We start from the raw sequence: 27,153 nt of genomic DNA, 5'->3' as shown, positions 1-27,153 counted from the left end.
CCCAATTTCAATGGCTGCTTCACAACCCAGGCAATCTGTGTTGTCGCATACACCACCAGCTTTTCTGAACTCTCGAGACTGGAGTTACCCTTAAAACACATACTCTGCTTCTGAAACCATCCCTGCCTCAACCTACAGTAACCTACTGTCTCCCTTCTTCTGCCAAAATGTTCCCTCCCACCCTCACCCCACTGTTCTATCATCTCCCAATTCACATCCCCACTGTGCACGGCTCTCTGCAAGTGCACCAACCAGTCCCTTCTCCTTTTGTGTGCTACTTTCCTTTCTGCTCAGTTTTTCCCCTTCCTTTCCTCCCTCCCTCCCTCCCGCCCTTCCTCCCTCCCACCCAAACTCCCTCCCGATTCTAAACCAGATAGCCTCATCTGCCACCTCTAGTCCCTGCACACTCTGCTAAGTTGCACTGTTTCCTCCTCTTCAACCTGTATGGGATGTCCCTCTACCTGCTCTGCTCCACTATGGATTGTTAGTTCTGTTTAATATATTGGTCTGGCCTGAGCAGCTACAGATATGGTGTGGTGGTGGTGGTGGTGGTGGTGGTGGTGGTGGTGGTGGTGGTGGTGTAGCTTCTTTTTCAGTAGTTGTAGTGGCAACTGCCTGTAACACAAGTTTGTTCTTGTAACATCTGTGAATATGGCCATGATGTGCTGGTACCATGAACAGCTGAAATCGTGGAGAAACTACAGCCATTCTTTTCTTGTTGCTGTGTAGCTCTTCTGTGTGACTTAACCCATCAAACCCAATTTATTTTGAGTCATTATATATTCTGTATTTTTGGGAAACTGTGTCCTCGCAAAAAGGTACCAGTAACACTTTCTATCATGATGACCTCATTGTTGGGCATGCATGAGATTCGCACACACGAGGGGACCAGAGTAAGTGTTCAAATTCAAAGGAGTGTTTCCGAAGTCACTCGGCAGCAATTCCGGATATGTGGAGTGTCGCATTTACCTGCTGGAATTGCTGAAATCTCTTGGAATGCACAATGGACATGAATGGATGCAAGTGATCAGACAGGATTCTTAAGTACATGTCACCTGTCTATCACATCTAGACATATTACGGGTGTCCATCCCTGGTATTTGAGGGGTCAGTTCGACAGAATATCATACTTAACGGCCCAGGTTCGATTCCTGGCTGCGTCGGGGATTTTCTTTTCTCAGGGACTGGATGTTGGGTTAGCCTTACATTCATAATTTCATCCCCATCAACACGCAAGTCACCAAAGTGGTGTCAACTCGCAAGACTTGCACCAGGCTAACTGTCTACTTGATGGGAGGCACTAGCTACGTGGCATTTCCATATCAGGGGTTCAATATCACTCAAATTGCACATGCCCCACACCGTTACAGAGCTTCCACCTCCTGTCTTGTGGGGTCTATGGATCCGTGAGGTTGTCTCCATACCCATACACTTTCATCCACTTGATACAGCTTGAGATGACTCATCCAACAAGGCAACAAGTTTCCAGTCAAGTCCAAGACCAAGGTTTGAAGTGCAATTACTGATGTAGACATATGATGGATTTTCACTTTTATATAACTTGTTGAACACAAACCAAACATCATGGTCAAGAATAGAAACACTAAAACCAATAATTCAGAGTATCATTCAGTCGCTGGCCTAATTAAGCAAAATGATGCAACAAAATACTTGATTATATTCCAACAGGTCTCATCTGTCACAAGTGCCAAACTATTAGTTTACTTTCCATTACCATGCTTGCGTATGACCCAGTGCAATATAGACATTGTGAAGTGCAGATCCACAGACAATTTTATGGCAAAAAATGTCTAATTTCTTCACAGGATTTACAATATTATTCAGGTCACACATGGTTTGTACTGAACGAGAGTTCTAGCATACTGTATATCATGTGGATGCATGTGCAATTATTTACAAGCAAATTAACAACAGACTAATTGCTCCAAAAAGAAACAATGAGAAAGGGAAGATCAGGAAGATGATGGCGAGGTGAGCAGTCTTGCGATGGACCATCATAGCAACAATAGTTTGGGGCACAGAGGAGTGAAGATGTCATGGGAGGGCTTTGAACACCAGCAAGGCGCTAATTACTAGTGACAAACATAACAAATAAACATAGATGAACAAATACACCATTGGCTGTCATCACTCATGACTTGGGTACAAATCAAACTGCTGATGTCTGCTTCACTGTGATATCCTTTTGGTGCTGATGGTGAATGGATGATTGTAACTGAGGTATTGTCAAAACTGATTGACTTACATACAACAAATAGCATATTGATCCAGTTTTGATTTTGCACGCATCATGCTAATAATGTTGAAAACAATTAAAGAAATTTTCTTGCCCAAATGGCCTGACCTCTAGTGTAAGCTGTTAAGGATTCGGCAAACATCTGAAGTATGCAGATGAATTGACTTTCGATCAATGCAGGTCATGTATCTGGCACATTAATGAATTTCTAGGTATCCTCCATTCACACAAATACTATTATTTGGTGGGGACAGGTAATGCTAAAGCTATACAAATTCATCTCAAGGTCCCCCTGCAGGTACGGGGGTTAGAATAGGCCCACAGTATTCCTGCCTGTCATAAGAGGTGACTAAAAGGAGTCTCAAATGCTTCAACCTATATGTGATGGTCCCCTCTCGGGTTTGACCTCCATATTTCCAATTCTTCTGAAGAGCGAACCAATTGGGGAAGGGCACCTTACATGGTACATTGTGCCCATTGTGCATAGAGACCTCTAGCCAGCCTTCTCATCGTCGCACTGCCATTCTGTTCGTTTCCCATCTCTTCGGTGAGGATACATTCCTAGGTGCAATTTCCACCATGCACTGTGCATTGTTGCTTTTTGCGGAGCTGATGACCAAGGACTTCCTTGCACCTAATATCCAGCATAGTAGCCAGTCAGTTGTGGTGGAGCTGCCATGAACCCTGTTGGTTGTAGCCCCCTTACAACACAGGGATCACTCTGCTGATGCCTGCGCCAACTCCCCACGTATGCCAAGGAGTAGAGGCCTATCTCCCTGGGGTATCGGGACTCCCGGCAATGGCCATCCTGCCAGGTGGCCCTTGTAGAGGCTGGGTGGTGCACGTGGGGACGGCCCTTGGTTGGAGTGGGTGGCATCAGTGCAGATGACCCACAATGAAGCGTGGTACATCATCTCTTGCTGGTGGCCATCTACCAGCAGTCTCTAAGCATTCTTGGGCTCAGTTCAATGCTCAGAAATACAATCCCAAATCATTCCCCTCCCTGGCCACAGTGTGGGAGGAGTGTCTCAGGATGGCAGTGACACTTATTTGCTCTGGTTCCTAGTTTGTACAAGAGCTGAAGTCTTTCATGTCAAAAAAGTCTAAATTCTTCATAGAGCATTTAGAGGACATGTTTGGGGAGGTGGAGGGCTTGTCTAAAATGCGCTCTTGGTCTGTATTGACAAAAACAATATTCTATGCCCAGTCCTGGAGATTACTTGCTTGTGACAAGTTGGGGATGTTTCAGTTACCACAACACACCATAAGAGTTTAAATATGGTCCAGGATATTATTTTCCGTAGGGACCACCTTTTTAGTCTAATGACTAGCTGCGCGCCAATTAAGAACATCAAGGTGTTCATTTCATCTGGCACATACATTGGGGTCCAAAGGATAATAAGATTGCTACTGGTGCCTTCATCTTAGCCTTCAAGGGTGATACATGACTGGAGAAGGTCAAGGTGATAGTCTACCACTGTGACATCAAGCCCTATATCCCTCCCCTGACAAAGTGCTTTACGTGCTGCAATGTCGGCCATATGTCTTCCTGCTGTACTTCCAGCCTCACAAGTCGAGATAGTGGATACCCATCATATCCCAATACTCCATGTGCCCCACCTCCCATCTGTGTCAACTGCAGAAAGCCTCATTCACCTTGCTCGCCGGACTGCCGGATCTTACAGAAGGAGCAGGAAATCATGGACATAAGACACTGGACCGACTGACTTATACTGGGGCTAAGAGGAAATATGAATGACTCCATCCTGTGTGAATGGCATCCTCATATGCCACCACAACCACCACCATGATGGCCCTTTCAGCTCAGAGAATTTCAGTCGGCTCACAAAGTCGATCAAGTCCAAACACCCCCTTGACCATGGGGGCACTACCCACCCTGCTGCTCCTGCTCCACCTACTTTGGGAGCAACCATCCCCTCCCCACACACCTATTGGGTATTGGGGATGTCCGTCCCCACTTCTAAGCTAGAGAAATGTCCAACTTGTTCAGCTGCTCTCTTGCAAGGGGTCCCTTGGGTCCTTCCCTTCCCAGGTTTCCACAAGTGGGAAAGATGACACCCGGCAATGGCACAAGTGCCCACAAGCAGCTGGTTGTAGGGCTTTGTGATCCTACTCCATGCCGGAGACTGAATTGGTGAAGCCCTCCCAGCCAGTGAAACCAAAGGGGCAGAGAGAAAAATCCAAGAAGACCTCTAAGATGAAGGAACTTGTGATGGCATCTAGCCCACCGCAACCTACAAGCTCTGCATCTGAGGGCGAGGTAGAGACTCTGGCATACGCTGCGGACCTAGATCTGGCCTGACTCTGACACAATGGATGTCACTCACACAGGTGCTCAATCGGTGGCAGCAGGTGACCCAGTGGCGTAATCTGCCTCTTCGGTCACTTCACACCTTTCTCAGCCAGGGGCAATGTCAGCTTCCATTGGAACTACAGTGGTTTTTTCCGCCATCTTGCTGAGCTCGGTCAACTTCTCAGCCTTGACCCTTTCCTCTACATTGTTCTTCAGGAATCTTGATTTCTGGTGACTCGTACCCCTGCCCTCCATAGCTACAGGGATTATTATAGGAACAGGGTAGCTTATGAGAGGATACCTGGTGGTGTCTGCATCTATTTCCATCACTCCCTTTACAGTGAGTCTGTCCCTCTACAAATGCCTTTAGAGGTTGTCACTGTTCGGGTGTGGATGCCTCTGGCTGTTACTATCTGCAGTCTCTCTCTTCCACCAGATGGTGATGACCTGCAGCATGTCCTGGCTGTACTGATAGTCCAATTGCTGCCATCTTTCTGTTACTTGGCGACTTCAATGCCCATAAACCTCTGTGGGGTGGATCAGTGGCAACAGGCTGAGGCACCATCGTTGAGCAAGTATTGGTACAGCTTGACCTTTCTCTTTTAAATAGTGGTACCTTCACACATTTCAGTGTGGCACATGGCACATAGTCTGCAAACGACCTTACCAGCTGCAGCCCTAGCCTATTACCATCTGTCCCATGGAGTGCGCTTGACAACTTGTGTAGTAGTGACCACTTTCCAATATTTCTGTCACAGCCACAGCATCACTCTTCTGGGCGCCCCTGCAGATGGACTATGAACAAGGCTGACTGGGACCTGTTCACCTCCATTGCCACTATTGAGACTCATTCCAATGACGCCATTGACGCCGTGGTTCACTCGGTCACCACCGGCATCATTACTGCCGCAGAATGTGCCATTCTGTGTTCTTCTGGGGCCCCTTGGTGGAGGACTGTGCTTTGGTGGTCGCCCGAGATGGCTGAGGGGATTAAAGATCTCAGGCGGGCACTCCAGCATCACAGGTGGCATCCCTCATTGGAACACCTCATCGCCTTTAAACGGCTTTGTGCATAAGCTCACTGCCCCCCCTGCAGGGATTATAGGCCCGAGGTATTCCTGCCTGTCATAAGAGGCGATTAAAAGGAGTCCCTCCCCCTCAAGGGGGTAGTTAGCGCCTGCGTCCGGAGACGGACGGTTCCACGACCTCTATTTGCGGTCATTTTGCTTTTTCACTACTCGTTTCTTCCTTCCTTTGGTTGGTTCCTTTCTTTGCTCTTCTCTACCTCACTGTCTTCCTTATTATTTCCCTTGCAAAATCTCCTTGCCTTCTCATTGCCTTCTTCTCCTTGCCTTCTCCTTGCCTTCTCCTTGCCTTCTCCTTGCCTTCTCCTCCTTGCCTTCTCCTCCTTGCCTTCTCCTCCTTGCCTTCTCCTCCTTGCCTTCTCCTCCTTGCCTTCTCCTCCTTGCCTTCTCCTCCTTGCCTTCTCCTCCTTGCCTTCTCCTCCTTGCCTTCTCCTCCTTGCCTTCTCCTCCTTGCCTTCTCCTCCTTGCCTTCTCCTCCTTGCCTTCTCCTCCTTGCCTTCTCCTCCTTGCCTTCTCCTCCTTGCCTTCTCCTCCTTGCCTTCTCCTCCTTGCCTTCTCCTCCTTGCCTTCTCCTCCTTGCCTTCTCCTCCTTGCCTTCTCCTCCTTGCCTTCTCCTCCTTGCCTTCTCCTCCTTGCCTTCTCCTCCTTGCCTTCTCCTCCTTGCCTTCTCCTCCTTGCCTTCTCCTCCTTGCCTTCTCCTCCTTGCCTTCTCCTCCTTGCCTTCTCCTCCTTGCCTTCTCCTCCTTGCCTTCTCCTCCTTGCCTTCTCCTCCTTGCCTTCTCCTCCTTGCCTTCTCCTCCTTGCCTTCTCCTCCTTGCCTTCTCCTCCTTGCCTTCTCCTCCTTGCCTTCTCCTCCTTGCCTTCTCCTCCTTGCCTTCTCCTCCTTGCCTTCTCCTCCTTGCCTTCTCCTCCTTGCCTTCTCCTCCTTGGCTTCTCCTCCTTGGCTTCTCCTCCTTGGCTTCTCCTCCTTGGCTTCTCCTCCTTGGCTTCTCCTCCTTGGCTTCTCCTCCTTGCCTTCTCCTCCTTGGCTTCTCCTCCTTGGCTTCTCCTCCTTGGCTTCTCCTCCTTGGCTTCTCCTCCTTGCCTTCTCCTCCTTGCCTTCTCCTCCTTGCCTTCTCCTCCTTGCCTTCTCCTCCTTGCCTTCTCCTCCTTGCCTTCTCCTCCTTGCCTTCTCCTCCTTGCCTTCTCCTCCTTGCCTTCTCCTCCTTGCCTTCTCCTCCTTGCCTTCTCCTCCTTGCCTTCTCCTCCTTGCCTTCTCCTCCTTGCCTTCTCCTCCTTGCCTTCTCCTCCTTGCCTTCTCCTCCTTGCCTTCTCCTCCTTGCCTTCTCCTCCTTGCCTTCTCCTCCTTGCCTTCTCCTCCATGCCTTCTCCTCCTTGCCTTCTCCTCCTTGCCTTCTCCTCCTTGCCTTCTCCTCCTTGCCTTCTCCTCCTTGCCTTCTCCTCCTTGCCTTCTCCTCCTTGCCTTCTCCTCCTTGCCTTCTCCTCCTTGCCTTCTCCTCCTTGCCTTCTCCTCCTTGCCTTCTCCTCCTTGCCTTCTCCTCCTTGCCTTCTCCTCCTTGCCTTCTCCTCCTTGCCTTCTCCTCCTTGCCTTCTCCTCCTTGCCTTCTCCTCCTTGCCTTCTCCTCCTTGCCTTCTCCTCCTTGCCTTCTCCTCCTTGCCTTCTCCTCCTTGCCTTCTCCTCCTTGCCTTCTCCTCCTTGCCTTCTCCTCCTTGCCTTCTCCTCCTTGCCTTCTCCTCCTTGCCTTCTCCTCCTTGCCTTCTCCTCCTTGCCTTCTCCTCCTTGGCTTCTCCTCCTTGGCTTCTCCTCCTTGGCTTCTCCTCCTTGGCTTCTCCTCCTTGGCTTCTCCTCCTTGGCTTCTCCTCCTTGGCTTCTCCTCCTTGGCTTCTCCTCCTTGGCTTCTCCTCCTTGGCTTCTCCTCCTTGGCTTCTCCTCCTTGGCTTCTCCTCCTTGGCTTCTCCTCCTTGGCTTCTCCTCCTTGGCTTCTCCTCCTTGGCTTCTCCTCCTTGGCTTCTCCTCCTTGGCTTCTCCTCCTTGCCTTCTCCTCCTTGCCTTCTCTCCTTGGCCTCTCCTCCTTGCTTCTCCTCCTTGCCTCTCCTCCTTGCCCTCTCCTCCTTGCCCTCTCCTCCTTGCCCTCTCCTCCTTGCCCTCTCCTCCTTGCCCTCTCTCCTCCTTGCCCTCTCCTCCTTGCCCTCTCCTCCTTGCCCTCTCCTCCTTGCCCTCTCCTCCTTGCCCTCTCCTCCTTGCCCTCTCCTCCTTGCCCTCTCCTCCTTGCCCTCTCCTCCTTGCCCTCTCCTCCTTGCCCTCTCCTCCTTGCCCTCTCCTCCTTGCCCTCTCCTCCTTGCCCTCTCCTCCTTGCCCTCTCCTCCTTGCCCTCTCCTCCTTGCCCTCTCCTCCTTGCCCTCTCCTCCTTGCCCTCTCCTCCTTGCCCTCTCCTCCTTGCCCTCTCCTCCTTGCCCTCTCCTCCTTGCCCTCTCCTCCTTGCCCTCTCCTCCTTGCCCTCTCCTCCTTGCCCTCTCCCTCCTTGCCCTCTCCTCCTTGCCCTCTCCTCCTTGCCCCTCTCCTCCTTGCCCTCTCCTCCTTGCCCTCTCCTCCTTGCCCTCTCCTCCTTGCCCTCTCCTCCTTGCCCTCTCCTCCTTGCCCTCCTCCTTGCCCTCTCCTCCTTGCCCTCTCCTCCTTGCCCTCTCCTCCTTGCCCTCTCCTCCTTGCCCTCTCCTCCTTGCCCTCTCCTCCTTGCCCTCTCCTCCTTGCCCTCTCCTCCTTGCCCTCTCCTCCTTGCCCTCTCCTCCTTGCCCTCTCCTCCTTGCCCTCTCCTCCTTGCCCTCTCCTCCTTGCCCTCTCCTCCTTGCCCTCTCCTCCTTGCCCTCTCCTCCTTGCCCTCTCCTCCTTGCCCTCTCCTCCTTGCCCTCTCCTCCTTGCCCTCTCCTCCTTGCCCTCTCCTCCTTGCCCTCTCCTCCTTGCCCTCTCCTCCTTGCCCTCTCCTCCTTGCCTCTCCTCTTTCCCTCTCCTCCTTGCCCTCTCCTCCTTGCCTCTCCTCCTTGCCCTCTCCTCCTTGCCCTCTCCTCCTTGCCCTCTCCTCCTTGCCCTCTCCTCCTTGCCCTCTCCTCTGCCCTCTCCTCCTTGCCCTCTCCTCCTTGCCCTCTCCTCCTTGCCCTCTCCTCCTTGGCCCTCTCCTCCTTGCCCTCTCCTCCTTGCCCTCTCCTCCTTGCCCTCTCCTCCTTGCCCTCTCCTCCTTGCCTCTCCTCCTTGCCCTCTCCTCCTCCCTCGCCTCTTGCCTCTCCTCCTTGCCCTCTCCTCCTTGCCTCTCCTCCTCCTGCCTTCTCCTCCTCCTCTGCCTCTCCTCCTCCTCTGCCTTCTCCTCCTCCTCGCCTTCTCCTCCTCCTCCTCGCCTTCTCCTCCTCCTCCTCGCTCCTTCTCCTCTCCTCCTCGCCTTCTCCTCCTCCTCCTCGGCCTTCTCCTCCTCCTCCTCGCCTCTCCTCCTCCTCCTCGGCCTCTCCTCCTCCTCCTCGCCTTCTCCTCCTCCTCCTCGGCTTCTCCTCCTCCTCCTCGGCTTCTCCTCCTCCTCCTCGCTTCTCCTCCTCCTCCTCTGGCTTCTCCTCCTCCTCCTCGGCTTCTCCTCCTCCTCCTCGGCTTCTCCTCCTCCTCCTCGGCTTCTCCTCCTCCTCCTCGGCTTCTCCTCCTCCTCCTCGCTTCTCCTCCTCCTCCTCGGCTTCTCCTCCTCCTCCTCGGCTTCTCTCCTCCTCCTCCTCGCTTCTCCTCCTCCTCCTCGGCTTCTCCTCCTCCTCCTCGGCTTCTCCTCCTCCTCCTCGGCTTCTCCTCCTCCTCCTCGGCTTCTCCTCCTCCTCCTCGGCTTCTCCTCCTCCTCCTCGGCTTCTCGGCTCCTCCTCCTCGGCTTCTCCTCCTCCTCCTCGGCTTCTCCTCCTCCTCCTCGGCTTCTCCTCCTCCTCCTCGGCTTCTCCTCCTCCTCCTCGGCTTCTCCTCCTCCTCCTCGGCTTCTCCTCCTCCTCCTCGGCTTCTCCTCCTCCTCCTCGGCTTCTCCTCCTCCTCCTCGGCTTCTCTCCTCCTCTCTCGGCTTCTCCTCCTCCTCCTCGGCTTCTCCTCCTCCTCCGGCTTCTCCTCTCCTCCTCGGCTTCTCCTCCTCCTCCTCGGCTTCTCCTCCTCCTCCTCGGCTTCTCCTCCTCCTCCTCGGCTTCTCCTCCTCCTCCTCGGCTTCTCCTCCTCCTCCTCGCTTCTCCTCCTCCTCCTCGGCTTCTCCTCCTCCTCCTCGGCTTCTCCTCCTCCTCCTCGGCTTCTCCTCCTCCTCCTCGGCTTCTCCTCCTCCTCCTCGGCTTCTCCTCCTCCTCCTCGGCTTCTCCTCCTCCTCCTCGGCTTCTCCTCCTCCTCCTCGGCTTCTCCTCCTCCTCCTCGGCTTCTCCTCCTCCTCCTCGGCTTCTCCTCCTCCTCCTCGGCTTCTCCTCCTCCTCCTCGGCTTCCTCCTCCTCCTCCTCGGCTTCTCCTCCTCCTCCTCGGCTTCTCCTCCTCCTCCTCGGCCTCTCCTCCTCCTCCTCCTCCTCCTCCTCGTCTCCTCCTCCCGGCTTCCTCCTCCTCCTCTCGGCTTCCTCCTCCTCCTCCTCGGCTTTCTCCTCCTCCTCCTCGGCTTCTCCTCCTCCTTCCTCGGCTTCTCCTCCTCCTCCTCGGCTTCTCCTCCTCCTCCTCGGCTTCTCCTCCTCCTCTCTCGGCTTCTCCCTCCTCCTCCTCGGCTTCTCCTCCTCCTCCTCGGCTTCTCCGCCTCCTCCTCGCTTCTCCTCCTCCTCTCGGCTATCTCCTCCTCCTCCTCGGCTTCTCCTCCTCCTCCTCGGCTTCTCCTCCTCCTCTCTCGGCTTCTCTCCTCCTCTCGGCTTCTCCTCCTCCTCCTCGGCTTCTCTCCTCCTCCTCCTCGGCTTCTCTCTCCTCCTCCTCGGCTTCTCCTCCTCCTCCTCGGCTTCTCCTCCTCCTCCTCGGCTTCTCCTCCTCCTCCTCGGCTTCTCCTCCTCCTCCTCGGCTTCTCCTCCTCCTCCTCGGCTTCTCCTCCTCCTCCTCCTCGGCTTCTCCTCCTCCTCCTCGGCTTCTCCTCCTCCTCCTCTCGGCTTCTCCTCCTCCTCCTCCTCGCTTCTCCTCTCCTCCTCGGCTTCTCCTCCTCCTCCTCCTCGGCTTCTCCTCCTCCTCCTCCTCGGCTTCTCCTCCTCCTCCTCCTCGGCTTCTCCTCCTCCTCCTCCTCGGCTTCTCCTCCTCCTCCTCCTCGGCTTCTCCTCCTCCTCCTCCTCGGCTTCTCCTCCTCCTCCTCCTCGGCTTCTCCTCCTCCTCCTCCTCGGCTTCTCCTCCTCCTCCTCCTCGGCTTCTCCTCCTCCTCCTCCTCGGCTTCTCCTCCTCCTCCTCCTCGGCTTCTCCTCCTCCTCCTCCTCGGCTTCTCCTCCTCCTCCTCCTCGGCTTCTCCTCCTCCTCCTCCTCGGCTTCTCCTCCTCCTCCTCCTCGGCTTCTCCTCCTCCTCCTCCTCGGCTTCTCCTCCTCCTCCTCCTCGGCTTCTCCTCCTCCTCCTCCTCGGCTTCTCCTCCTCCTCCTCCTCGGCTTCTCCTCCTCCTCCTCCTCGGCTTCTCCTCCTCCTCCTCCTCCTCCTCGGCTTCTCCTCCTCCTCCTCCTCCTCCTCGGCTTCTCCTCCTCCTCCTCCTCCTCCTCGGCTTCTCCTCCTCCTCCTCCTCCTCCTCGGCTTCTCCTCCTCCTCCTCCTCCTCCTCGGCTTCTCCTCCTCCTCCTCCTCCTCCTCGGCTTCTCCTCCTCCTCCTCCTCGGCTTCTCCTCCTCCTCCTCCTCGGCTTCTCCTCCTCCTCCTCCTCGGCTTCTCCTCCTCCTCCTCCTCGGCTTCTCCTCCTCCTCCTCCTCGGCTTCTCCTCCTCCTCCTCCTCGGCTTCTCCTCCTCCTCCTCCTCGGCTTCTCCTCCTCCTCCTCCTCGGCTTCTCCTCCTCCTCCTCCTCGGCTTCTCCTCCTCCTCCTCCTCGGCTTCTCCTCCTCCTCCTCCTCGGCTTCTCCTCCTCCTCCTCCTCGGCTTCTCCTCCTCCTCCTCCTCGGCTTCTCCTCCTCCTCCTCCTCGGCTTCTCCTCCTCCTCCTCCTCGGCTTCTCCTCCTCCTCCTCCTCGGCTTCTCCTCCTCCTCCTCCTCGGCTTCTCCTCCTCCTCCTCCTCGGCTTCTCTGGTCTCCGCCTCGGCGTTTGAGACAGTCTCTCTCTCTCTCTCTCTCTCTCTCTCTCTCTCTCTCTCTCTCTCTCTCTCTCTCTCTCTCTCCTTTTTCCTCCTCTTCCTTCCTCCCTGTGCGTGCCTGAAGGCTGACCCACACGTTCGCACGCGTAGCCGGTGACAGGGTAACGCGTAATTCCCCGCCCTGGGTAGACATGTAAGGCACGCGCGTACTCCCTGGAAAAGGCCAGGCCCGGGGAGGGGTGATTGCCTGAGCTGATACCTTCTGACCATGCCGATTGGTCCCTCCGTCTGTTTCTCGGGAGGTGTGGCCTGAGGTGTAAACATTCACCTAAGGCGGGAGTGCCCTCTGAGAAGGTCCCCACAAGGAAGGAGCGCGCCATCGGAGACGCTGGCAATCATGGGGGATTCCTCCGCAATGGATTTCACTCCATCTCTCTCGACTTCTGCCCAAAAACGGAAACTTGACCAGCTACCAGTGACAAAAGTACTACCGCCTGCCCCACAGTTCCTCGTCGTTTCTCGATCTGAGGACGGAAAGGATTTTTCCTCTGTCAACCCTTTCGTTATCCAGAAGGGCGGCGATGCCATAGCTGGATCTGTCAAATCTTGTACCAGGTTGCGTAACGGTACCTTATTACTCGAAACTGAGAGCGCCTTTCAGGCACAAAAACTGCTTCGGGCCACACTCCTGTAAACATTCCCTGTCCGGGTGGAGGCTCACCGAACTTTGAGTTCGTCTCGTGGTTTGGTCTATACTAGATCCCTCGACGGCTTGACTGACGAGGAGATTCAATCTTTCCACGCTGAGCAGGGCGTGACGCCTGTCCATAGGGTCATGAAAAAGGTCAACAATGACCTTGTACCAACCCGGACACTTTTCTTGACATTCGATAGTGTACAGCTGCCATCGCGCATCAAGGCGGGCTACGAGGTCATTTCTGTTCGCCCCTATGTCCCGACACCTACGCGCTGCTACCAGTGTCAGCGTTTCAATCACACTCGCCAGTCTTGTTCCAATGCGGCTAAATGTGTCACTTGTGGCAGGGATGCCCATGAGGGTGACTGTCCACCTCCGTCTCCTCGTTGTGTGAACTGTCAAGGGTGACCATGCCGCATCCTCCCGCGACTGTCCTGTCTATAAGGAAGAACGCTGTATCCAAGAAATTCGGGTCAAAGAGAAAGTGTCCACCTCTGCTGCTCGCAAGCTATTGGTTAGTAGGAAGCCCACGCTGCTCCCAGCGGGGAAATACAGTACTGTCCTCGCCTCTCCTCGGACTACCAGGGAGGTGGCAACCCATACATGCGATCTGACCTTCAGCACCACGGTCGTCCGTTCGGCCAGTGCTAAGAATGCGCGGTCGACGTCTCCTCTTCCTCCCATCACCCCACAGACACCAGCCCATTCATCAGCTTCTGCTAAGACGAAGACCCAGAAGTCAGATGCACGGGCCTTCAAGAAGGAACCGTCCCGTGCAGACTTCCTCCGTACCTCGACCTCCCAGCCTTCGACTGGTACTTCCACCAAACGACCTCCCAAGAAGGCACATAGGAAGCACAGTTCTTCTTCTAAGCCACGGCGCATTTCTTCTCCTGCGCCACCCAGCGGTTGCCGCCCCAGGCCGTCCTCCGTTTCGCCTGGCCGCACCGCTGGTAGCCGAACATCTGGCCGTTCACCGGCGGAGGACACTCCCCCTCCCGGCCATGTTCCCAAGATGGCCGATGAACCTATAGACCTAATGGATGATGACTGTCCACCTACTGATAGCGGCGGCAGTGCTCGCTCGAAGCCAGGCCCTCGGCGGCCTTTGAGGTGACCCCTTCTTTCATCTTCTTTTTTTTTTTCTTACGATGGTACTTATTCACTGGAATATTCGCAGCATTCGCTCCAACCGAGAGGACTTGAAGTTGCTGCTCCGCTTGCACCGTCCGCTCGTCGTAGCCCTCCAGGAAACGAAGCTACGCCTATGCGATCAAATTGCCTTGGCACACTACACCTCTGTGCGTTTTGACCTACCCTCTGTGGTAGGTATCCCAGCTCATGGAGGGGTTATGTTGCTGGTCCGGGATGATATCTACTATGATCCCATCACGTTGCACACCGGCCTGCAGGCAGTTGCCATCCGCATTACTCTCCCCACTTTTACATTTTCCATTTGTACCGTTTACACTCCATCGTCGTCTGCCGTTACCAGGGCAGACATGATGCAACTTATTGCTCAGCTACCTGCTCCATTTTTGTTAACTGGAGACTTCAATGCCCACCATCCCCTTTGGGGCTCTCCAGCATCCTGCCCGAGGGGCTCCCTGTTAGCAGACCTTTTTAACCAGCTCAATCTTTTCTGCCTCAATACTGGCGCCCCTACTTTTCTTTTGGACACATCTCACACCTATTCCCATTTAGATCTCTCTATGTGTACTCCCCAACATGCATGCCGGTTCGAGTGGTATGCACTTTCTGATACATATTCGAGCAACCACTTCCCGTGTGTTATCCATCTCCTGCAGCATACCCCCTCTCCGTGCTCATCTAGTTGGAACATCTCCAAAGCAGACTGGGGGCTCTTCTCTTCCAGGGCGACCTTTCAGGATCAAACATTCGCAAGCTGCGATAGTCAGGTCGCACATCTCACGGAAGTCATTCTCACTGCTGCTGAACATTCCATCACTCACCCTACTTCTTCTCCACGTCGTGTACCGGTCCCCTGGTGGACCGCAGCATGTCGAGACGCTTTACGTGCTTGTTGACGTGCTTTACGCACCTTTCACCGCCACCCTACAGTGGCAAATTGTATCAATTATAAACGATTACGTGCACAGTGTCGTCGTATTATTAAAGAAAGTAAGAAAGCCAGCTGAGCTGCTTTCACAAGCACCTTCAACAGTTTTACTCCTTCTTCTGTTCTGGGGTAGCCTGCGCCAGCTATCTGGCACTACGGTCCACTCACCAGTTTCTGGCTTGACGGTCGCGAATGACGTCCTTGTGGCCCCTGAGGCTGTCTCCAATGCCTTCTGCCGCTTTTTTGCAGAGGTTTCGAGCTCCGCTCATTACCACCCTGCCTTCCTCCCCCGCAAACAGGCAGAGGAGGCTAGGCCACCTAACTTCCGCTCCTCGAATCGTGATAGTTATAATGCCCCATTCACCATGCGGGAACTCGAAAACGCACTTGGCCGATCACGGTCCTCTGCTCCAGGGCCTGATTCTATTCATATTCAGATGCTGAAGAACCTTTCTCCTGCGGGTAAAGGTTTTCTTCTTCGTACTTACAATCGCATCTGGATTGAGGGACATGTTCCCGCATGCTGGCGCGAGTCTATTGTTGTCCCGATTCCTAAGCCGGGGAAGGACAAGCACTTGCCCTCCAGTTATCGACCCATCTCGCTTACCAGCTGTGTCTGTAAAGTGATGGAGCGAATGGTTAACTCTCGATTGGTTTGGCTGCTCGAGTCTCGACGCCTACTTACCAATGTACAATGTGGATTTCGTAGGCGCCGCTCTGCTGTTGACCATCTGGTTACCTTGTCGACCTTCATTATGAATAACTTCTTGCGGAAGGGCCTGACCGCGGCTGTGTTCTTTGATTTGGACAAGGCTTGCGACACCTGTTGGAGGGCGGGCATTCTCCGCACCATGCATACATGGGGCCTTCGCGGTCGCCTCCCTCTTTTCATTCGTTCCTTTTTAATGGATCGACAGTCAAGGGTACGTGTGGGTTTTGTCCTGTCGGAAACCTTTCGCCAGGAGAATGGGGTGCCACAGGGCTCAGTTTTGAGTGTCGCTCTCTTCGCCATAGCGATCAATCCAATAATGGATTGCCTCCCAGCTGATGTATCAGGCCCCCTTTTCGTGGACGATTTTACCATCTATTGCAGCGCGCAGCGTACGTGTTTCCTGGAGCGCTGTCTTCAGCGTTCTCTTGACCGTCATTACTCCTGGAGTGTCGCCAATGCTTCCGTTTTTCTGCCGAGAAGATGGTCTGTATTAACTTCTGGCGCTACAAAGAGTTTCTCCCACCATCCTTACGACTCGGTCCCGTTACTCTCCCATTCGTGGAGACAACAAAATTTTTCGGTCTTACATTTGACAGGAAACTTAGTTGGTCTCCACATGTGTCATATTTGGCTGCCCGTTGTACCCGTTCTCTAAATGTCCTCCGTGTTCTCAGTGGTATGTCGTGGGGAGCGGATCGAAATGTCCTACGTCGCCTATATCGGTCCGTCGATCGTCCGCTCCAAGCTGGATTATGGGAGCTTCGTATACTCCTCTGCACGGCCATCCATCTTACGCCGCCTCAACTCCATACAACATCGGGGTTTACAACTTGCGATCGGAGCGTTTTATACTAGTCCCGTCAAGAGTCTTCATGCTGACGCTGGTGAGTTGCCATTTACCTACCGGCTCGATACACTGCTTTGTCGGTATGCCTGTCGGCTACTGGCAATGCCCGACCACCCGTCTTATCGTTCCTTTTTTGATGACTCTCTCGACAGTCAATACAGGTTGTATGTCTCTGCCCTGCTACCCCCTGGAGTTCGCTTTTGGCACCTCCTTCAACATCTTGATTTTTCAGTCCCTGCAACCTTTCGAGTGGGCGAGAGCCACACGCCACCTTGGCTCCAGGCTCAGGTTCGCGTCCACCTTGACCTCTGCTCGATCCCGAAGGAGGTTACCCCCGGTTCAGTCTACCACTCCCGTTTTATCGAACTTCGTTTGAAGTTCATTAATATGAACTTCATTTATACAGATGGCTCTAAGACCACTGATGGGGTCGGGTGTTCTTTTATTGTCGGGGCACAAAGTTTCAAATACCGGCTCCATGGCCTTTGTTCGGTCTTCACAGCTGAGCTCTTTGCATTCTACCAGGTTGTCCTTTACATCTGCCGCCACCGACATTCTGCATATGTCATCTGCTCCGATTCCCTGAGCGCTATCCAGAGCCTCAGTGATCCATACCCGGTTCACCCTTTCGTGCACCGGATCCAACGCTCTCTTCAGCAGCTGGTGGACGTCGGTTCTCCGGTTAGCTTTATGTGGGTTCCTGGCCATGTCGGTATCCCTGGGAACGAAGCTGCAGATGCCGCGGCCAAGGCTGCGGTCCTCCAGTCTCGGACAGCTTCTTGTTGTGTCCCTTCATCAGATTGTAGCAGGGTAACTTGTCGGCGCATTTTATCGCAGTGGCATGCCGATAGGGCTGCACTTACAGACAACAAACTTAGGGCCCTGAAACCTCTTCCCGTGGCTTGGACGTCGTCCTCACGCCCTTCTCGGCGGGAGGAGGTCGTTTTGGCCCAGTTACGAATTGGCCACTGCCGGTTCAGCCATCGCCATCTGCTGACGGCTGCGGTCCGCCACATTTTAACGGTCTGTCCGGGTTTTAACACCCTGCGTCTTGATCTTGGCATGCCATGTACTGTAGAAGCCATTTTAGCGGATGACCCACGGGCAGCTGCTCGCGTTCTTCATTTTATCAATTTGTCAACCCTCTCAAAGGACGTTTGATTCTGCTGTTTTCCTTTTTTAATCCTATGCCTGTCAGTCTGTCTTTTATCGTGTTTTCCGTTTCGTTGCTGTTTTAAACTTGACTCACGGTGCATTCCTCACGCAGTCTGGGCGCTAATGACCGTTGAAGTTGTGCGCCCTAAAACCACAAAAAAAAAAGCTCACTGCCTGATTCGCAGATGCAAGCAGGAGTGCTGGGAAAGGTATGTCTCCACCATTGGCCTCCGTACCTCTCCATTGTGGGTTTGGGCCAGGATTAGGAGACTCTGTGGCAATCATACCCTCGTCAGTGTACCTGCACTTCCACTGATTGGAACAGTCTGCACTGATTCAGACACAATTGCAAACCACTTAGCAGAGCATTTTGCTCAGAGTTCCACTTCTGTGAATTACCCACTGTCCTTTTACTCCCTGAAGGAGTCGTTGGAACGTCGGAGCCTTTCATTTCACACGCGCCACCCAAATCGTACAATGCTCCGTTCAGTGAAAGGAAATTCCAAAGTGCCTTAGCCACTTGCCCTGATACGGCTCCCGGGCCAAATAGCATCCACTGTCAGATGCTCTAACACCTCTCAGTGGACTGCCACCGATTCCTCCTAGACCTTTTCAATCATATCTGCATTGAGGGTTAGTTCCTGTCACAATGGTGAGAAAGCATCGTAATCCCCGTGTTGAAACCTGGCAAGAACCCACTGGAGTTGGACAGCTACTGCCCCATTAACCTCACCTACTTTCTTTGCAAGTTGCTCGAACCCATGATGAGCCGGAGATTGAGTTGGCTAGTTGAGTCTCAGGGGCTTCTGGCTCCATCTCAGGGTGGGTTCCGTAAGGGCCGCTCTGCCACCAATAATCTGGTATACCTGTTGTCTGCCATCTGTACAACTTTTGCCCACCATCAGCATCTGGTCGCCATCTTTTTTGACATGTGGAAGGCATACGATATGACATTGCAACATCACATCCTCTCTACGCTTCATGGTTATGATCTTTGGGGTCCCCTCCCAATTTTAATACAAAATTTTCTGTCGCTTGGTTCCTTCCGTGTGCAAGTTGTGGCCTCCTATAGTTCCTCCTGAGTTCAGGAGAATGGGGTCCCACAAGGATCTGTATTAAGAGGCTGCCTCTTTTTGATAGCAATTAATGGGCTTGCTGTGGTGGTGGAATGCCTGTCTCATCTTCCTTGTAGGCTGACGACTTGTGCCTGTACTATAGCTCCATTGGCATTGCAGCTGCTGAACAGCAGCTGCAGGGTGCTACCCAAAATGTGCAGTCTTGGGCTGTAGCACATGTCTTCCAGTCTTCGGCTGCCAAGACCTGCATTATGCATTTGTCAGCAACACGCTGTTCAACATGAGCCATGGCTTTATCTTGACACCAAACCTCTCGTGTTGTGGAGACGCATCAGTTTTTGGGATCGGTTTCCGATACCTGGTTGACTTGGCTGCCTCATATTTGGCAGCTTAAACAAATGTGCTGTCGGCATCTTAATGCTCATCATTGCTTGAGTCACACCAACTGAGGTGCCGATCGGTCTACCCTCCTACGGCTGTACCAGGCATTAATTCAGTCCTGCCTAGATTATGGAAGCCTTTCTTATGGTTCGGTAACACCTTCCGCATAGTGGTTGCTGGGCCCAATATTTCACAGCGGGGTCTGACTCACCACTGGTGCTTCCCTGACAAGCCCTGTCAACAGTGTACTTGTGGAGGCAGTTGTCCCTCCATTGTGGTTCTGGCGCCAACAATTACTGGCCGCTTATGCTACACACATCTGTAGCTTGCCTGGGCATCCCACTTATCGTCTTCTGTTCCCTCATTCAATCGTCCACCTTCCGGAATGGTAGCACAGCTCAGGGTGTACGCTCACAGTTTCCATCAGAGCTCTTCTCTCTGGGCTTGAGGTTTTCCGTCTTCCATTCTTTTCTGGGACCCTCAGTGTATACCCCCAGGATGTGTGTGCCACCCATGGTGTTGTCTCGATTTGGCACTGGGCCTGAAGGACTCGGTCCTTCCTGAGGCCCCCTGTTGAAGCTTTCTCTCAATTCTTGCCACGGTTCAAGGCTGTGACATTGTCTATACTGATGGTTCAATGGTTGCTGGTCGTGTCGGTCATGCTCTTATTCTACAGGAACATTATGAACAACACTCAATGCCAGCTGGCTGCAGTGTTTTCACTGCCAAGATGGTCACCATCTCTCGCGCTCTAGAGTACTTACGCTTCTGCTCAGGTGAGTACTGCATTATCTGTAGTGACTCCCTGAGCGGTTTACGAGCTATCGACCAGTGTTTCCCTCACTCTCGTCTGGTGATGGCTATCCAGGTGTCACTCCACACTCTTGCCAGTAATGGCCACTCTGTGGTCTTTGTGTGGACCCTGGGTCCTGTACGCATGCTGGGAAATGAATGTGTTAACACAGTGCCCAAACAGGCTGTCGGTGCACCAGCCATGGACATTGGCCTTTTGGAGTGTGACCTCTGGTCAGTTTTGAGGCAGAAGGTACCTCGCACCTGGGGTGAAGAATGGCACGCCCTTCCTTCACCCAACAAACTTCGGGCCATCAAGGAGGCTACCGGTATGTGGCACTCCTCCTTGCGGGTCTCTCACGTGGACTCCGTTGTCCTCTGCTGGCTGAGCATTGGTCACACCTGGATAACGCACAGCTATTCATTGCAGCATGAGGTCCCACCTTTGTCGCTGTGGGTCACCTTTGACTGTGGTCCTCATCTTGTTGGACTGTTCGCTTTTAACGCTGCTCAGGCAGATGTTTGCACTTCCTGATATGATACCTAAACTTTTATCAGATGATGTTGTGATGGCAGATTTTGTTTTGAGTTTAATTGATGCAGGGGGTTTTTATCGCTTGATCTAAGTGTGTCTTTTTTTTTGTGTCGAGTCTGGCATTTGGTCTACGATTTTAGACTGGGGTTTTTAGTGGGTTTCTTGGTGGTTGGCTTTTCCCTTTCCTTTTTTTTTGTTTTATTTTTATTTGTTTTTATGGTCGGCCAACCACTGTCACACTCCGTGTGATTCCAATTCCTTTTGTCAGCGCTCTGTCTCTGTCTTTCTTGTCCTCTGTTGTTGTCTCTTGTCATCTCCATTGTTTGTTTTTATTCCTTGTGGTGGTTTCAGGTTAATGGAAAAAGGGACATATGGCCCTAGTAGTCTGGTCCCTTCAATCCCACAAACCAACCAATCATCTCAAGGATGACAATGGGAATTGAAGTTGCTGGAGTATTGGGAACTGTAGATTAATATCAACTTGTGTGATGGATGAATCTTTGGAATGTCAGACTCGTGACCCAATAAATGGATGGTATTAAGGACAAGCCATCAGCAACTACACATACATTACTTGGGTTACATTACATGTGTATCTGCTGTGGCTGCTTCCGTTCTTCCTTTTGCTTAAGAATTCAAAATTGGACTCACGTATATTAAAATGGTTCATCCTTGGATCAAATTCAAACTAGCTGCCCATGTCTTCTCAACTTAGTTCCATTTGCAACAAGTCAACCAGACAAACTTTATTTAGGGACACAGATACGAATAGATGTGCCAAAACTCAAGCAAGCATCACCTATGTCAGAGGTGGGATTGAGCCCTACAACCCCTGGGAAAGCATCTGTCTTGCCCTACACAGCCTCCACAGGCAGGCACCACAGCGGTTATGCCAAGACAGTGATCAGCCTTTCACCACAGTCACACCTTTTCATGGCAGCATATTTACTTCTTCCCCAGGCATCAGCATGAAAGTGACAAGAAGAAATAACATTGGAAGCAAGTAGTTGCAATGGCTCACTTGTAGCATTCAGTTGGAGACAGTTGACACTCTGATTCAAGAATACAAGTTTTTGGTTTCAGATGCATGTGGGAGATATGGCACGCCACTGACTACTGTAGAGATATTGGAAGAATTATGTTGAAACAGGCACTACCAGCAGAATTCCTTGCTCGAGCAGGAAGAGACTGAGTGCAAAGCAGGGCCATATGGAGCTTGTGTGTAGGAGCTGTCCTCGTCGTTTCCTAAATATGAAGCAGTTGATGTGAGTGACCAACTCCAGTTTGAATGACAGTTAACTGAAGGCTGAGGAAAGCTGTACTGCTTGCCCAACGATCAACTGTAAAACAGGAACTCAGTGAGGAAAATGTGCTACATTGGCTGGCAGTTGCAGAGTTCTGTGTGAATGCAGCATGGGAAGATGCATTTTTCACACATAAGGTATCTAATGATTTTTCATCTTCTGCTGCTTGCTTTTCTGTCCGAGAGCCAGTGGAAAATCCCTTGGTGACGGGAAAACATCAAACATGAGATGAGAAAATTTGAGCTAGTTCTAGTTCACTTCATTCTTGTAACTGAAATAGACTACTTCCAATTATGTTTTGATTATTACATTCTGTTTACTTAATCTGTTCCTACATACATGAAAAGATATAAATCAAGAGAGCACTGTTTTAAAGCTATTTTTTGTTATTTTTGATTTGCCTGGCTTCCACTCTATTGCTATCCACTGGACTTGGCCCAAAATAATCAAAACATTTCTTCTAACATTATCTGCCTGTCTCTCTCTCTCTCTCTCTCTCTCTCTCTCTCTCTCTCTCTCTCTCTCTCTCAGGAACCAGGCTATTAGAATGGCTTGTAGTTTCTAAATAGTGTTCAAATATTGAAACTGGTCTGTGTGCTGTAGTTAATTGATGGAGTGTGCTCTTCTTTCAATGGTGGGCATAGGATAAACAAGAATGTCATATTTGTTTGCATTGGACAAATTTTTTCTGAAGGTGGACTACAGCATTGAAATTGTTCTTCCTGTAAATGGAGAACAAATGAAACTATTGACACTGCATCATGTAATTTCCATCTTGCTTGCTCCATAGCCTGATAAAGCACAGCATTGTTAAGAGGCCATCTGATCTCAACAATTGATCATCTTGCCTAGTTAGTGCTACATAACAATAGCAAGAGCAGGCACTAAATTTCTTTGCTAAGTGGCAATCTGTCTTACATTCCTGCACCTTTCAATAGGAGCAAATGATATGAGGAGTGGGGAGTAACCATAATGCCACTTGTCTCTGACACTTCATACCCTCATCTCTCCACAAACATTGTTAAATTGATTATCATATATGTAAATCTGGCAGGAGGCATAGTATGATCACATCACAGCACACAGAGATGGCTCCCACAAGGAAGGAGCACACCATTGGAGATGCTAGTAACCATGGGACATACTTCTGGAAGGCTTTCATCATCATCTACTATGTCTGCTCACAAGCGAACATTGAATGAGTTACAGCCACAGTCAGTTCTTCCATCGTTGCCACAGTTCCTTGTTGTTTCTCGGTCTGACGAAGGTCACGACTTCTCCACAGTCAACCCCTTCATTATTCAGAAAGGTGTCGACGCAATTGCAGGTCCTGTAAAGTCTTGTTCCAGATTACGGAATGGCACCCTGTTGTTAGAAACACACAGTGCCCTCCAGGCACAAAAATTGCTGCGTACCTCACTACTACACACTTTCCCTGTCCGGGTGGAACCGCACCGTACCTTAAATTCCTCGCGTGGAGTCGTTTATACATGCTCCCTCGATGGACTGTCTGACGAAGAAATTCAGCACTACCTGTCTGACCAGGGTGTAACGGCTGTTCATAGAGTTATGAAAAGGGTTGACACGACGATCATTCCAACCCGCACTGTCTTTTTGACATTTGACAAAGTGCAACTCCCATCGAAAATCAAAGCAGGCTATGAGATAATTTCCGTTCGTCCTTACGTCCCAAACCCTACGCGTTGCTATCGGTGCCAGCGATTCAATCACACCAGCCAGTCCTGTTCTAATCCGGCCAAATGTGTTACGTGTGGCAGGGATGCCCATGAGGGTGCTTGTCCACCTCCATCCCCTCGCTGCATCAACTGTATGGGTGACCACACTGCTTCCTCTAGAGATTGCCCAGTTTTTAAGGACGAAAAGCTCATCCAGGAAATAAGAGTGAAGGAAAAGGTATCGACCTTTGCTGCTCGGAAACTATTCGCCAGTCGACAGCCCACCGTGCCTCAGACAGGCAAATACAGCACTGTCCTTGCTTCTCCTCGGCCAACAAAGGAGGCGGCCACGCAGACTTGCGACCTCACCTTTAGTGCCACGGTCGTCCGATCGGCCAGCGCAAAGATCGCCCGTTCAACTTCACCACTTTCGCCTGCCCACTCTTTGGCTCACCCTTCGTCGGGTTCTGCTAAATCTCGAGCCCACAAGTCCGACACCAAGTCTTCGAAGAAAGAGCATACTCGTGAAGAGTTTTTACGTACGGCAACTTCACCACCATCGGTTCCTCCTTCCTCTAAACCTCATACTTCCAAGAAGGCTACAAAGAAACCCAGTTCCTCTCCTTCTCCGCCAAGGCGTGTCCCATCCACAGCGCCACCTGGCGGAAATCGCCCTCGGCCGTCTTCTGTGTCGCCGAGGCGCACTGCTGGTGGCCGGTCAACCGGCCGATCGCTGGTGGCAGGAGCTGCTCCTGACCAACCTATGGATCAGGATCTTCCGCCTTCGGCTGAATGCCATTCCATGCTGTCGGTCGCAAGCTCTGAGCAGTCGTTGAGTTGACTGCACCCTTGGTCACATTCCTCCATTTTCTGTTCACCCTATGTCCATTATCCACTGGAATATCCGCGGCATTCGAGCCAATCGGGATGAATTGTCGATCCTCTTACGATCCTACTCGCCGGTCATCTTCTGTCTTCAGGAAACAAAGCTGCGTCCTAATGACCGCTTTGTTCTCCCTCAATTTCAGTCCGTCCGATATGACCTCCCCTCTGTGGAAGGCACTCCAGCCCATGGGGGACTCATGATACTTCTCCATGATACTCTCCATTATCATCCAATCCCCATAGACAGTTCCTTCCAAGCTGTCGCCGTCCGTCTTTCCCTTTCTGGATACACATTCTCTCTTTGTACTGTCTACATTCCATCGTCCACACCAATGTCGCGAGCTGATCTCCTTCATCTTCTTGGTCAGCTTCCACCCCCCTATTTGCTAGTTGGGGACTTCAATGCCCACCACCCGCTTTGGGGATCTCCACATCCTTGTCCACGTGGCTCCCTATTGCTAGACGTCTTCCACCAAGCGGATCTAGTTTGCCTCAACACTGGGGTCCCCACGTTTTTGTCTGCCTCCACGACAAATTTATCTCATTTGGACCTTGCGATCGGTACTGTTCCGCTAGCTCGGCGCTTCGAATGGTTCGCCCTTGATGATACACACTCGAGTGACCACTTTCCATGTGTCCTTAGGCTGCAGCCTCAACTGCCATATCTGCGCCCGCGACGCTGGAAGTTTGCCCAAGCCGATTGGACACTTTTTTCGTCTCTAGCGACATTCGATGACCGTCGCTTTCCCAGCGTCGACGATGAGGTCACACATATTACCGACGTTATTCTTACAGCTGCGGAACGTTCAATACCACGCACCTCCGAATTGCCCCGGCGCCCCCCAGTTCCTTGGTGGAACGAGGCATGCCGAGACGCAATACGTGAGCGGCGACGTGCTCTTCGCATTTTCCGTCACCATCCTACTTTGGCAAACTGTATCCGCTATAAGCAGCTCCGTGCGCGATGCCGTCGCGTCATCCGCGATAGCAAGAAGGCAAGCTGGCAATTCTTTATTAGCTCCTTTAACACCTTCACTCCCTCCTCGGAAGTTTGGAGTCGGCTTCGACGGTTCTCAGGCGCGCCTAGTTTCTCCCCGGTCTCTGGGCTCACTGTCGCGCATGATACCTTAGTGGACCCCGTCGCAATTTCTAACTCATTGGGTCAGCACTTTGCTGAGATTTCGAGCTCTTCAAATTACCCGCCAGCGTTTCTCCCGAAGAAACGTGCAGCGGAAGTGCGACCTCTTGCTTTCTCCTCTCAAAATCGCGAAAGCTACAATACTGTTTTCTCCATGCGGGAACTCCAACATGCCCTCTCTTCTTCTCGCTCCTCCGCCCCTGGATCGGATGGTATCCATGTCCAAATGTTGCTGCATTTATCAACCCATAGTCTGCGTTACCTCCTTCGCCTTTATAATCGAATTTGGACCGACAGTACCTTTCCCAGACGATGGCGGGAAGCTATCGTCGTTCCCATTCCGAAACCTGGAAAGGACAAACATCTCCCCTCTAGTTATCGCCCCATTTCTCTCACGAGTAGTGTCTGTAAGATTTTGGAGCGTATGGTGAATTACCGTTTAGCTTGGTGGCTGGAATCCCGCAGTCTTTTAACACCTGCCCAATGCGGATTCCGAAAGCATCGCTCTGCAGTTGACCATCTTGTTGCTCTCTCCACTTATATCATGAACAATTTTCTCCGGAAACGCCAAACAGTAGCAATATTTTTTGATCTGGAGAGAGCATACGATACCTGTTGGAGGACAGGCATCCTCCGCACACTGTTCTCTTGGGGCTTTCGAGGCCGGCTGCCCCTTTTTCTTCGCGAATTTATGGCAGAGCGAACATTTAGGGTGCGGGTGAACACTACTCTCTCCCGTACTTTCTCTCAAGAAAACGGGGTACCCCAGGGCTCCGTGCTGAGTGTTGTACTGTTTGCCATCGCTATAAATCCAATTATGGATTGTCTCTTTCCTGACGTGTCGGGCTCCCTCTTTGTGGACGATTTTGCGATCTACTACAGCTCTCAACGGACCAGCCTTCTTGAACGGCGTCTTCAAGGATGTCTCGATCGCCTCCACTCTTGGAGCCTCGAAACAGGCTTCCGTTTTTCTCCCAGTAAGACCGTTTGTATTAATTTTTGGCGACGTAAGGAGTTTCTTCCGCCCTCCTTACATCTAGGTCCTGTCAACCTTCCGTTTTCAGACGTCACTAAATTCTTGGGTCTTATGTTTGACAGAAAACTGTGCTGGTCCTCCCACATTTCCTATCTTACGGCTCGCTGTCTGCGAACGCTCAACGCCCTCCGTGTCCTGAATGGTACCTCCTGGGGAGCGGACCGAGTGGTCCTTCTCCGCCTCTATCGCGCCTTAGTGCGCTCGAAATTGGACTATGGAAGCATCGTCTACTCCTCTGCTCGGCCGTCTATTCTTCGGCGTCTCGACTCTATCCACCACCGTGGATTACGTTTAGCGTCTGGAGCTTTTTACACTAGCCCTGTGGAAAGCCTTTATGCTGAGACTGCTGAACCTCCGCTGTCCAATCGGCGAGCGGTCCTTCTGAGCCGTTATGCTAGCCATCTGTCTTCCATGCCTGCTAATCCAGCCCACGACCCTTTTTTCGACGCCTCCTTTGATGTAGGGTATGCAGGCCGCTCCTCCTCCCTACTACCCCCGGGAGTCCGCTTCCGTCAACTGCTCCATTCTCTTTCCTTCCGCTTTCCTAAAACCTTCTTGACAACTTGGGGTACAGCACCGCCTTGGCTTCGTCCCCGGATCTGTCTGCTCCGTGATCTTTGTCAATTTCCCAAGGATGGTACGCCTTCACTTGTTTATCGTCGGGCATTTGCTGCTCTATGTGCACAAATGACAGACGCCACCTTTATTTACACCGACGGCTCGAAAACATCGTTGGGTGTAGGGAGTGCCTATATTGTTGGCGACGCCCCAAATCACTTTCGGCTTCCCGACCAGTGTTCTGTTTATACTGCGGAGCTTTTCGCTGTTCTCCAGGCTGTCCACTACATCCGCCGCCATCAGCGGATACAGTACGTAATCTGCTCAGATTCTCTCAGCTCTCTCCTCAGTCTCCAAGCTCTTTACCCTGTGCACCCTCTGGTCCACCGGATTCAGGACTGTCTGCGCTTGCTCCACCTG

The 27,153-nt window shown here is 52.3% G+C and overlaps 1 protein-coding gene across 1 annotated transcript; it reads right to left on the bottom strand.

Annotated features, from left to right (window-relative positions):
• Nucleotides 1-5,902: 5,902 nt before the first annotated feature.
• Nucleotides 5,903-20,806, bottom strand: LOC126209993 (trichohyalin-like). The gene is made up of 2 exons (XM_049939102.1): nucleotides 20,788-20,806; nucleotides 5,903-8,931 (listed from the first exon to the last, which is right to left on the bottom strand). Exons 1-2 carry the CDS (start codon nucleotides 20,804-20,806, stop codon nucleotides 5,903-5,905), a joined length of 3,048 nt encoding a protein of 1,015 aa, XP_049795059.1.
• Between the last annotated feature and the right edge of the window lie 6,347 nt (nucleotides 20,807-27,153).

Source organism: Schistocerca nitens, chromosome 10 (assembly GCF_023898315.1).
Source record: "Schistocerca nitens isolate TAMUIC-IGC-003100 chromosome 10, iqSchNite1.1, whole genome shotgun sequence".
NCBI lineage: Eukaryota > Metazoa > Arthropoda > Insecta > Orthoptera > Acrididae > Schistocerca > Schistocerca nitens.
This window is presented reverse-complemented; position numbering and strand designations above follow the sequence as displayed.